General features: G+C 37.3%; 1 protein-coding gene across 8 annotated transcripts in view; it reads left to right on the top strand.

The window, feature by feature from the left end:
* ANKS1B (ankyrin repeat and sterile alpha motif domain containing 1B) overlaps positions 1 to 12,934 on the top strand; it is a 441,931-nt gene that overhangs the window by 262,006 nt on the left and 166,991 nt on the right. For all 8 annotated transcript variants that reach the window (XM_080394136.1, XM_080394134.1, XM_080394135.1 and 5 more), the window contains one exon: positions 8,163 to 8,261. In XM_080394136.1, coding sequence (XP_080250262.1) covers positions 8,163 to 8,261 — 99 coding nt within the window. The remainder of the gene's footprint in view (positions 1 to 8,162; positions 8,262 to 12,934) is intronic.

Here is a 12,934-nt window from a genome sequence, read left to right as displayed (position 1 = left end):
TCAGCTGTAATTTTGGGGCATAAGTGTGTGAAGGCTTAAGCATTTTCTTGAGCATGTGTTTTCCTTGCTGGTATTTCACAGACTCTTTCTGTGAATAAACTATTTTTAAGACATGGATCCTGCTCAGAATTTTGCAGTCAAAGTCTTTGACTCTGTATTTTGTACTCTCCAGGCTGGTTTGGATGGCTGGCATTTTAAACAACGTGACTAGGGTTGATAAAAATGTGAGCCAAGAGATACTTCTCTGTGACACTCTGGGAGGTGAATAGTTTTTACATTTATTTCAAAACCATTGGTGTTAGCTCCAAGGTTATATAAAACTCCATGTTAGATGCAGAGCAGGTATTCAGCATTTTTGTTATGTCTGAAAATATCATGTTTGCCCATTTCTGCACTCCCCAAATTTACACACTTAATGCAGAAAGGAATATTTTGCTGAGAATTTAGAAGTCTGTTAATTAGCTCACAGTAATATTGATTTTAAAGTGGGTCCCTGGAGAAATTTAGCATCTAAGCTAACTAACATTTATCTCAAGTAATCTGAATAATGGTACAATATAGACTGTCTGGAATTTTCATTACTTGAAGTGAAATTATCTTCACAATATACATTTAAGAGATTAAGATGTAATTTAGGTAAGAATTAATAATTATTTTATTGAATTGTTATGACTAAATAAGCAGACAGAGTTGGGTCAACAGTGTTAGTAATTAAGCAGGCCAAATGCGACATCAGAGGTAATTTTTTCAATTGCCACCTTATCTGTGCAGCTAATTTGCATGTGACAATTGTGTTGGTTGTAATGAATCAGTGCTACAAGGAAGATGGGATAAAAATAGCAGGAATTCTTCCTACAAGGATCCTTTTCCCAGCTATCAGTATTATTTAATTGTCACCATATTTTAATTAACTATTACTGTTGTGTGAAAGGTCTCTGACTACATGCTTATTTGAAAAGCTTTTGATGGCACTGGTTACTTCAGGTTCACTTCTGAAACAGTTGAATGTGAACCAGAGAGAGATCTTTAAAACTTCAGCAGAGTGGGACTCCAGTCAGTTTAAAATTCACCTTCTATCTTTATGCATAGTTTGCAAATGAGGGCTCTGAATTGGATGTCTAGGAGTGAAGTGGCCTTTTTTTAGTTAACATTTCAATAATAGTTTATTATTACCTCCTGACTAACTGACAGTAACCTGGAAAACTTTCTTCTTTGTTTTTGAGGGGGTTTTAATTGCTAAAAAAGTCATAAATATAAAGGCTGACAATAGAGCAAGGTGTGGATTGAGAATGAGTGTGAGTATCACTAGTTTAAAAGCAAATTAATTTTGGAAAAACATATAAAATTATTATTTTGTAGCATGCTTGGTCCTTTCTTCCTAACATTTTATAATCAATTGTTTTCCCCCAAGGCAAGATTTCATGCTTCTGCAGAGGATTGTTGTAACATAGTCTTATCAGGTTTGTAGGTGAAATAACAATTTCTGCAGTATCTCCAGGAATCTGATAAATCTTGCTGACCTGAAAGTACAACTTAGGCATTTCACTCAATAATCATTCTTACAGATCTTGTTTTCATGTTAACAGTGGCAATACTAGTGAGAGGCAACCTTTCCACTCATACCGAAGCTTGCTGAATTCTGGTCGTTTGCCAGTTCTTGTTTGGAAATGAAACATGTGACACATTGCCTGAAATTTTTGCACTAACAAGAGGCAGTGTTCATTACTGAAAGCTACATTTCTTCTGTCATTTCTTCCAAGTCTCTAAGAACTAAGGTCTTTTTCTTTGTGGAAAAGCTATGTTGCAGTGAAAATTTATAAACCTTCTGGCATATGATTTAGATGATGAAAAAGAAAAGTCCTGGTTATGCAATGTGTCCTTAACCACATTGTGAGATGTCTGTACTTTGTTCCCAGCCAGCCAGTTTAGATGTCAACTATTCCAAGGGAATCCGGTTTGGAAGGATATTAGGATTAGGTGGGTGAGCTGCAAAGTAATTCAGACTGAGGAGGGGGCTGTTTTAAGGGAGCTGTTGAGGATGTGCTTATAACAGTCCTTGTTCCCATTGGTACCAGGTGCTTGATCTCTTCCTTCCCAGTGGAAGGTGGTAAGAAAGAACAGAGTTCTGCAGTGCTGTTGGTCTATTTTCTATCTCTGACTTCAGTCTCCAAGCACGTATAATGGAAGAACATTCCCATCTGCTCCTACCCTGCTCCCTCCTCTCTTATATCTGAGAGAGCAGAGAATAATGGTGCTCTCGGATACTGCAGCTAAGTGTACCATCTTCCATATTCCCTTTTTTCCTTTCTGTGCCAGGTCATATTTCCAGCAGTCCTGTAAGCCCAAGTGTGAGGCCTGTTGCCACAACTGCATTCAGATCCCCCCAGCTGTGCTCCTACAGCGTCAAGTCCCATTCAGCCAGGGTGAGATTCAGTGCAGTTCACGTTGGTAGAGATACTGGCAAGGCACTTTTGAACACCCACCAGGCCTTGTCTGTGATATGCATACACCGTGATCCTACCCATTGCTATGTGTTAGGTGCCACTTGTACCAGGTCTTTAGGATCCCTTCTGATCTCATTATGTTGATGATGTGGCAGATTACTACATGGGTGGCTGGGAGAGGGCAAAGGAGAGCATAAAGTGCTCCATGCAACAGGAGTGATGCAAGCAGCAATGCTGCCCCATCAACACTATACTCACCTCAGAAGTCATCTTTCCCTTACCCACACCAACCCTGTTCTTGGGCAAAGCAATTTCCGGTACACCAGAAGCACAAAAAAATGAAGTTGTTGCCATCTCGCATAGCACTTGGCATCTCCAGCTGAACTTGGTCTCAATAATGGCTGCACAGCAAATTAATTCAACTTAACCTGGTGAGCAGCAGCTCAGGCACCAGATGTACTGCTTTTCCTCTGCTAGCTGACTTAGCTGAGCATAGAAAAAGCTGGTTCAGTTGGCATTGCCAGCCTTTAGCCAGAACTCTCCCCAATCTTTTGTTTCTTACTTATTCTTATTTCTTCTATTTCTTCAATCTTTTCTTTGTAAGGGGGAAAAAAACCTTGAATGCAAAATTAATTTGTACTGTGTCTTTTTTCAGTCAGTTTTTACTCCATTTACATAAAGTGATGCATATGCATTTGCCTCCCTGTTGAGGGTTTTTTCCCAGAACTTTGCAATGAAAGTGTATGAAATCACTCTCTAACCTTTATCCTTTATTCGGTTTTCAATCTGTCAACCAAGATGAAGAATAATAATAAGACCAAAAAGCATATGCAGGTGGTTTGTTGCCCACAGTCCATCTCTTCCAACCTCAGTGGTTGAGTTTTCAGATAAGTCTAGTGATATACCTGCCAGCTGGTTTAAAGCTTCTCTACTATTTTACTTAAGTGAGAGAATCAGGCATTGGAATTTTTCACCACAGGTCTCCAGCACAGAAAATATATGAAGGAAGATTACAAACATAGATACAAAAAGGGGGCAATGAGAAACATACAGTCGTGCCTGCTATCCTGTATGTTCTTCTAATCACTAAAGTTTATCTTCAGGGTTAAACCTTCAAACCACATTTGTTCCTGCAGAATGTAGGATGGGCATTGGTCTTTTTTTTTTTTTTTTAAGAATTTTAAAAATTGTTCTCATTTGATAGTAGATGAATTTGTCTGTAAGTTTATGAATCTTTTGATTTGATTGGATTTTAGAGGTTCTTTGAGCTGTTTAATGTATTAAAATTAGACTATTTTTATTAGATTTTTTTTTGCTCTAGATCTGACATATCCCAGATTAAATTGTTTTCTAAAGATTCCATATACATCTATCTGTACTCACATACATTTGGAATCTAGTATTAGTCTAATCCAGCAATTTTGGGAAATAATGTATTAACTTTAGGGCCACTGTATTTAACTTTATTGTTGACTGTATTTAACTTTAGGGCAACAAAGCTGGTGAAGGGTCTGGAGCACAAGTCTTATGAGGAAGAGCTGAGGGAACTGGGGTTGTTTGATTTGGAGAGGAGGAGACTCAGGGGGGACCTTATTGCTCTGTGCAACTACCTGAAAGGAGGCTGTAGGCAGGTGGGGGTAGGTCTCTTCTCCTAGATAACAAGCGACAGGACAAAAGGAAACCAGGGGAGGTTTATGTTGGATATGAAGAAAAATTTCTTCACTGAAAGTGTGGTCAGGCATTGGAACAGGTTGCGCAGGAAGGCGGTGGAATCACCATTCCTGGAGATATTTAAAAACCACACAATTGTGCTGCTTCGAGACATGGTTTAGTGGTGGACTTGGAAGTCCTGGGTTAATGGTTGGATTTGATCTCAAAGGTCTTTTCCAGCCTAAATGATTCTGTTATTCTCTGATTCTATAACTTCAGGTGGAGAGTGCCAGAGGTGATTTTGTGTGGAACAACCCAAAAAAATGCCAATGAAGTATTTCTCTCATAGAGTACCATTATGTACTTTGTTCTGAACCTATTTATAGGAACTATCTCAGATTTTGGCAACATTTCTGGTTTTTTAAAATTGTGTTGTTTTTCATATGCCTCCAGTCTCCCACATGCAGAGTCATTTTTCCTTCCTTCTTGAGCCCAACTGTTCTGTGAAACTACTGCCTCCTTACTCAGGAGATTGGCTTCCTGTATGTGCTTACAAGGAAAAAAGATGATATTCCTGAGAGCAGTGCAGAACCACAAAACCCACGGTGGGTGGGAGTGGAGGGGTAGGGGGGAGTGGGTCAGCTACCCTTTTTCCTAACTGGAGCTTCAGAAGCAGGTTCTTTCTAATTCATAAGTAATACTTATGAACTAACAAGACAGGAATTTCAACATTGTAATCTGAATCTGTCCTAGTATAAGCAATTTTTATATATTCTTACTGCTTTAATTACAAGAAGTTTTCCTTCCAAAGGAAAGAATATTGCATATAGCCTGAAGTTTTCCTATAGACTTAAGAAACTACAATATCACAAAGCTTCTTATGATTTTATTACATAATAAAAGCATAATAACCCCAGTAGAGATTGCTGGCCCATATTTCCCGTTATAAGAACCTGTTTTGTATGTAAACGAATCGAAGATAAATCTTTAACTCAAATTCTCTAGGCATCTACTAGAATAATTTCTTTTTGGTGAGTTTTCAGCTAATGTAGCTCAGCTATTTTTAAAGCTAAAATAACGTGAAAAGACAACCTTGCATTCATATTAATTTTAATTACATTTACTATGTCATCTCTGTAAAGTTAATTGAGGTTAAATTTGGCCCAGCTTATAATAAAAGTGTGCATAACAGCTAAAAGCAGGGAGAGAATTTCTCCTCGTCTCTGTTCTGCCACAGAGGGAAGGTAGGTTTTCCTCACTCGCAATGTAGGAGCCTGTGGAAGGAGACTAGAGTAGCACAAGAAGAGTAATCAGGTAAATAAAGAATCAAGGACTAGGATTAAGGGGAGAATGGAAGCCGACACCAAGGAGGTAGGAATATGGGGGGACTGTTTCTTTCTTTTCACAGATATGACTGCAAAACGGAAGCAGCTTTCTACTACTATCAGTTTACTCCTCTATGTTAAGCAATAGTGGATTATAGTGAGTATCTAAAGTTTCCTGGTTTGCTCGTGTGGAAACATGAAGAGCTGGTTCAGCTCCATGGCAGGAGACAATGAAGTCTGATTTACAGGAGAGATAAGTGTCTGCTGCTGACTCTGACGGGAACACACAGCAAAAGCTCCAAAACCTGAACACATTGAAAGACCAGGTTGTTGACTACTTAGGCTGGGAACAATGACGCAACATCAATTCCGGACTTCCCAGAGTTTTAAATATTTGATTTTGTAACCTTGGCATACTTTTAAAAATATGTAATATCAACTGCAAAGGAAAAAAAAAGTAGTAATATATAAGGAAAAAACATCAGTAAAGAATTAATAAAATAACACTTTCTCTACTATGCAGCAACTATGGGCAAATAGACGGGATTATTCCTGTGCTAAGTGTTAGTTGGATTGGGTTTTAAACATTGCAATATTTGAAACTGGATGTCAAGGTTACTGACACCAGTAAACAGTGTGAGGTTGCTCAGTGACAAGTACACCATGACTGTGCGTAAACATCATGCAGCGATGAAAGGTGAAATCTGAAAAACAGTAAAATGAGGTGAAAGCAATAGCTGTAAAGACAATAATTGCATTTATTAAAATTATATAAAAATGTATAGCCTTTGTTTTGGACTGGATCCTAAGTTGGCTCAGTTTCCTTAAATCCATTTATGCTAGCTATTTCCAGCAGCTGAAGAATCCAGCCCAAAATGGAAGAATTTTTTCCCCAGTTCTTCCCATAAGTTTACAGCCTCCCTTAGGTCATTTAAAGGAGAAAGGAAGAAAGGGGAAGTTATATTTTGTATGTATTTACCAGGGGGATGAAGGAGGTATTAACCCCACCTCATCTCTATCACAGTTTGTACAGCCTGTGCTGTGCGCACTCTTACACCATGTGATCTACTTAAACCGGCATGATTGCACAGCTTCTCCCTTTAGAGCAGGTCTCTGTCTGCCCCTGTTCTGAATGCTGCAAACAAATTCTTTCAGGATATGATTTGCAGACTTGTAGCCTTAAATTATACCACTTACCATGAAATATAATTTTAAATGTAATAGCTTTGCAAAGTTTGACTTAAAAAGATATCCCCTAGATTTTGCAGGATGCTGTACAGAGTAGCTCTTGACAGTCCTCAAGAGTACATCTGTAAACTAATCGGTCCATCTGAAGTAAGTGAAGATTTAGCAGCTGAACAGGGTGAGGTATTGCATATTCCAGCGTGCTTTTGAAAGCAAGCCATGTTGCTGTGGGACGGGAGATTTGATATTCAGAAAGAATTCGTTATTAAGCCCTGATTCAGCAAAGTATTTAAGCATGTTCTGTTATGTGCCTATTAGCTTTTCTTTTTGCTGCTGCTTAAGAGCTTCACTGAGTCAGAAGCAGCAAGCCAAATGGAAAGGTGGAGTGAAGTTTTTGTGGTTTCGCTCACATAAAGCCTATTCCAGGAAGATGTTAAATCAGTACAAATAATAACAATTCCTGCTTCTAGCAAACTGATGTCATGAGACTCCAACAGAGGTAAGGGTTCAAGAAAGGTCATCTGGTTTTTTGCAGATTTTGTTTGCAATTGTAGTAGTTAGAAGCTTTTTAACAGTATTTGTTTTTTTTTTAAGAAGTGAGGTTTTCTCTGAAATGAGGTATTCTAAAAAATGGAATACAGGTTTGCCAGCCTACTTTGAACTATCTTGATTTGATCCCTGGCTGAAATTCCCTTTTTTGAGCTACTGTTGTGCTTCATGTGATTCCAAATAATCACTGCCTGATAATCAAGTACCTCAACCTTCAAATGCTGAACTTACTATCTAGGTAGTGTTGAACTGCTTGAATTTAGGAGTCATATTATGCTGTTTGTGTAGCTATAGGTCCTCTCCTACTGCTAACAACTCCTAAGAATAGAGGCTTAAATTGTGGGGGCTCATTTTATAGAACTTTTTGGGCCAGTATTTTATGTATTGTTTGAACAAGTGGTCTTTTTCAGCTGTTTGCTTGTTAGGAATTATTTGACCTGCCCACAAGCAGGGATGTAAGAGCAGTGACTTTACCTGTTAGGATTACACTGGTACAGGTAAATTTAGGGGCATGGGGACTGTATGGGGTTTGTTGATAGTGTTCCCTTTCTTCACCTTTTCTAACAAGGAACTAAATAATTTTATCCTCAATGACTCTTCTCATCTTATTCAGTGTTAAGTATTTTCCAGTCTGGAGAAAAACAAACATCATGTGTAGCTTGGTGAGGTAGGAGCAGAATTGAGGAGCTTCTGAACATTTCTATAGTCTTGTCCTTCGTTTCAGTCAAATGAACAAAGGTTCACATCTGGTATTTAGCTTGCATGAGAACTCCAATTTCTCCACTGGCAGTGCTGCCTGCAGTATGGTAATTGTCCCTGACTTCAAGCATCTTCCACCATATTTTGTCATCATGAGAATGAATGCAATCATCAGTAGTTTATGATTCTTATCAGATACTATAAGTTAAGAAAAGTGTTTTCTTTTAAATGCAGCAGAAGGACTTGTTTCAGGCTATTGAAGGCATCTGTTATCTTTTCATTTTTATTTCAATTCTTTTTTCATTTTTAGGGAAGCAACGTAATGGAAGACCAGGATCTCCTGGAAATAGGAATCCTTAACTCTGGACACAGACAGAGAATACTCCAAGCAATCCAGCTTCTCCCAAAGGTATAGTTTCTGTCATTATCCAAGCATGGGAACTAACAGTTATGGCTTTCATGTTATTTAAAACACTTTTTTGAATGGAGGTAAACATCTCTCTACTGTTGTTGTAGACATGTTTTTTGCATATGCAAATGTGGTATAAAGTAATGTCATTGCATTGGACTCACTTTATATAGATGTAATAGACAAAGTGAAGGAGAAGTGATGGCTGTTTAGAATTTATTTTAATTATTTTTGGCTTTTCAGTCTGTTTTTAGACTGTCATTGCATATGTGTGAATGGGGTTGTCAATGAATCCCAGATGTTTGTCTTTACATAGCAGTTGGCCGGGAAACACTTTGCCCCTTATGTAAGTACTCTTAAAAGCCTTGAATGAAACGTTGTTTTCCTAATACCTTCATTTCATGTAAGATGCAGAGGCTTCTTGCAGTTTTTGTGTTTGATTTGCTACTGTGTACATGAATTTTGCTTCTCAGCTGTGGACAGAGTACATTGCAGTCATTTTTCCGATCATTTTTGGTGCTAGACAATTTAAACTATAAATCAGTGATAGAAAGGGATTCTTCTTATATTTTCCACACCAGAATATATCAGTGGAGGCTTCTACTAGCATTCCAAACAAGAAAGATAGTGGACCTAGCATGAAAACTTACTGTTTGATTTTGGAAAACTGTTTAAAGAGAGTGAATGAGGAGAAATAGACACCAGTAAGGCTTAGAGGGCTGCCACATGTAATGCAGATACTTAATGCAAGATATTAGGGCAGAATAAAACCTAGTGAAAAGTACGTGGAATGTTCTGGAAGCAGCATGTGTAGAATGGTTGAGGTAAATAGAGATTAGTCTGCTTGCAGTTTGTTAATACTGGAGAATGAGCATGAAGCTGACATTGCTGCAAGAGGCTTTTTGACGCATTAAGGCTTACTGGATGGATCGCTTGTAAAAGACAGCAAGGGATTTTTGTATGGGAAAAACATGAAGTTGTGAACAATTTCCCTGACAGGATGTGTTGGTCAATCCATATATACTACAATATGAGTCTTTGCTCTGAAACACCAAAGATAATTAAAGACAATAATATTCCACATACCTTATTAGACAAGTGAGATAAATGGTAGAAGTCATAGGTATATAAAAGTAACATTTGATGAATTACAAGAGATATTTAAGGTTTAACTATAAAGTTATTAATTTTTCAGCAATGCTGTTATTCAAACAGAATTTTTTAATCTTAATCCCTGCTCTTAGCCAATGATATATTTTCTCTATTTTTCATACTTCTTAGAGATCAGCTTTCTTGTATTCTTGTTTAAATTTTTCAAAATTAATAAATAGATTGTTAATATATCATAGTTTTAGCACTATCTGCACTCTAACTGATGTTTATGAAAACATTGTTAATAACACCTGCTTTTGTGAAGTATACTAATGCTGAGACCAGATTCTGACATAAAATTCCAACTGAGGTCTTTTTTAAATGTGCTTAATGTGAGAAAAGAGGACAGAATCAAGATTTAGAGATACTCCTGAAACCAACTGAGGACAAGATGGTTATGCAGTTACTTGGAAGAATCACTATCTTTGGAACCAAAGATAATTAACAAAGAATGGCTTGACGCATGGGCTGAATTTTAGCAGCTTCCCCACTGAGCTAGAGAAAACGGTCCTTAAGGACCACATATTTAACATGTCTTTGATGCAACAATGTTACACCAAAACACAAGCAGTCAAAGCTGAAGCTGTGTGTCACATTTCTTCGCTTAAATGACTCAGCAAGGCAAGAGAGCTTACACAGTAAAATACATAATTTCCTATTCAAAACTGAGTTCTTTTGAAGGCACAGCTGTCAGAATAGTTATGGGGCCCAAAAACTGGGATCATGGTAAGTTTTATCTGATGTAACCAACACTTGCTGTATTCACAACAGCTTGCTGAAGATCTAAAAAAATTTTCACATCCTGCATGGAACCATGAAACATTTCTGGATATCTGTGGATAAGTTCAGCTCTGTCGTCATGCATTCAAAATAGTGAATACCATCTAAATATTTTAAGATCTCAAACCATAATTGGATTCTCACTAATTTGAATTTCATATAGATAAAAATTCTTTTAGTTTGTTTTGAACATCTACCTGTTTTCTGTTCCTCATGTCATTTAAAACTTGATGACTCCTTGTGTTTTAGTACTTAATAACATTGCTGATGATGTTATTTTTTAGTTTTACTATTTATGTTTCGTGTCTGTGATACTTTTTAACTCAGATTTTGAGGTGGAAATAAAGTGCATTAAAAAACAACTATGGAACAACACTTCCTTAGAGCCATATACTCAGACAGTATTGAATAAGTTGAGGGTAAAAATGAAGTAACAAATCTGTTGTCAAGGTTTTTAAATACTCTTTTTTTAAAAGCTTTTTTTGTTATTCTCATCAATATTCATCTCTGCAGCTGAAAATGCAACAGGCATTTAGTGGCTGAAAAGAAAGACTTTTTTTCACTGGTAATTGCTGGCTTCCTAAAGAGTGATGAATTTCTGTATTTCAAACATGCATAGCCTATTTAAGAACGACTTTCTAGAGCCTGAAGGAGTCTTAAATAGGAAAGAACCCCACATATCTGTCCAAATATAGATGAATTAATCATTGTAGTTTCTATGAACTGTTTAACCAGTGTAGATAGGTATGTTTACCCAGATTTCTCAAAATATTTTTCATTGCTAATTCTGTATTTGAGAAGGTAAACCTGTATGTTTGTAAAAGTTCATCAAAATCAAAATCTTTCAGTTAGATTTCTGCTTTTCAAAATACCCTTTATTCTTGTTGGATTAGAGCTAGTAGCCCAAATGCTCATCTTGCACTAATGCAATTTAAGTTATTCAAGTTTCACATTAATATTAACTACAGCACTTTATGGCTTATTATTATTAGATAAGGTTAAGACACTCCAGTAGAAATATCATTTGTAAAGTTAATTCTTGAAATGGAAATACTTTATACATGACATCACCCTTAGAGCATATTTCGTAGCAGAGATTGATACTGCATTTAAGATTTTATTGTGTGAAAAGAAGTAAATCAATAAATGTTTAGAGAAGGATTTTATGTGTTTTATTAAAAGGAAGTTCAGCCACATTGAGAGGTAGAGGTAATGTCTAAAAACTTACTGAATTTGCAAGTACGAGGACTTGAGAAAAAAAAATGATACTGAGGAAAAGAATGTGTGCAGGGTATGCTTCATTGTCTAAGAAAACAGTAGCAGTCACAACCTTAACTTTAGTCACACTTAAGTGACATAGGAAACCTAAGGAGCATTGTCAGTTTATTTTGGCATCCAAAACCTATGTGCAAGTGATTTCTCAATGGGTTCCTCAAAAACTAAAATGGTTTTGAAAATGAAAATCATCCTAGCTTATCTGAGAACTTAGATAAGAAAAAAGATCTGGTTTGTGTGGGATGCTCAGTGTATGGCTCCTTCTCCCAGCACATAATGGGAACACATTCTCTCATTTGACAGATGGAAGAAGGATGTTAGCTGAAAGCAGGTTTCTCCTGGTTTCACAGCTATTCTTAAAGTGTGCAGCTTGTTCCTCCCTGCAGTGCTTCCTTCTTGTAGCAGTGGTGTGCAGGCAGCCAGCCTCACCAGCCAACAAGTAAGATATGAGCAGGCTATAAGCCTGTGCTCTCTGTGAGTAGTGTTATATGAGCAGTAAAGCTGTGCTTCCAAAAGTGTGGGATCTATTACTCATATGTAACACTTTTGTGCAAGCACAGTAAGTCTGGCATTTAGGAAAACAGAACTACCGGGCATGTGCACATTAACTGTGCTGTGTATGTAACAGAAAGACCACATCATATGTTTGCTAGTGATATATTGCTATTGGCTTAGACATCCCAGAGCATAGCAAGCTGATTTGAATCCTGGTGTTTAATTTGTCATTTAGCACAGGTAAAAGGTAGATCATTCTAACTTGCATTACTAAAGACAGTGTCAAAACTAAAAGATGCTGCAAAGTGGTACCATAATGTTTATGAGTCTGGTTGTGACTCCTTGGTTCTGTTCTGCTGGCAGTGAAGATGAAAAACAGCATTGATAGGAAGTGCTTTCTACCCTGCTTCCTGATACCTCTGGGAATTATTTTCCTGGTTTGGAAGGAGGCCGCTCACTTGCTCATTACACTGCTGATAAGACCTTTGACCATGAGGACAGAAAAAGGTGTTAGAATCTGGCATAACACATGAATTTTTCAACTCTGAAACACAAATGTGTAGTCTACATTATGTAAGTAATGTAGCAAAATAGGAATGGATCAGTAAGACACAACAGTTAGATACATCCATGCTATACTTTGGGGTGTTTACTTCAGACTAGCTTTAAACTAGCCCTATAGACCAAATGTCCCCTCCATGCATGTGCTTCAAAAATGTCTTATGAAAGCAGTCTCACTAACATATTCCTTATTAACTGACCCTACCAGTGAGCCTGTCTAGATATGATGTCCTGTCATTTATCTGTATCATGTAGATAACAAGTAGCATGTCACTGGTCCTGCCACCATTGCCCATACAGTAAGCCTTACTTCTTTTCCTGCTTCTTTTATACTTTCTTATTTGGATTGGCTCCACAATCCCTATTGGCTGCTCTAAGAATAGTCAGCAGGCAAGGAAATATGCTATATG

The sequence above is a fragment of the Falco punctatus genome (assembly GCF_963210335.1).
Source record: "Falco punctatus genome assembly, chromosome: 6".
Lineage (NCBI taxonomy): Eukaryota > Metazoa > Chordata > Aves > Falconiformes > Falconidae > Falco > Falco punctatus.
The sequence above is the reverse complement of the archived record's forward strand: the minus strand, read 5'-3'. Positions and strand labels throughout refer to the sequence as shown.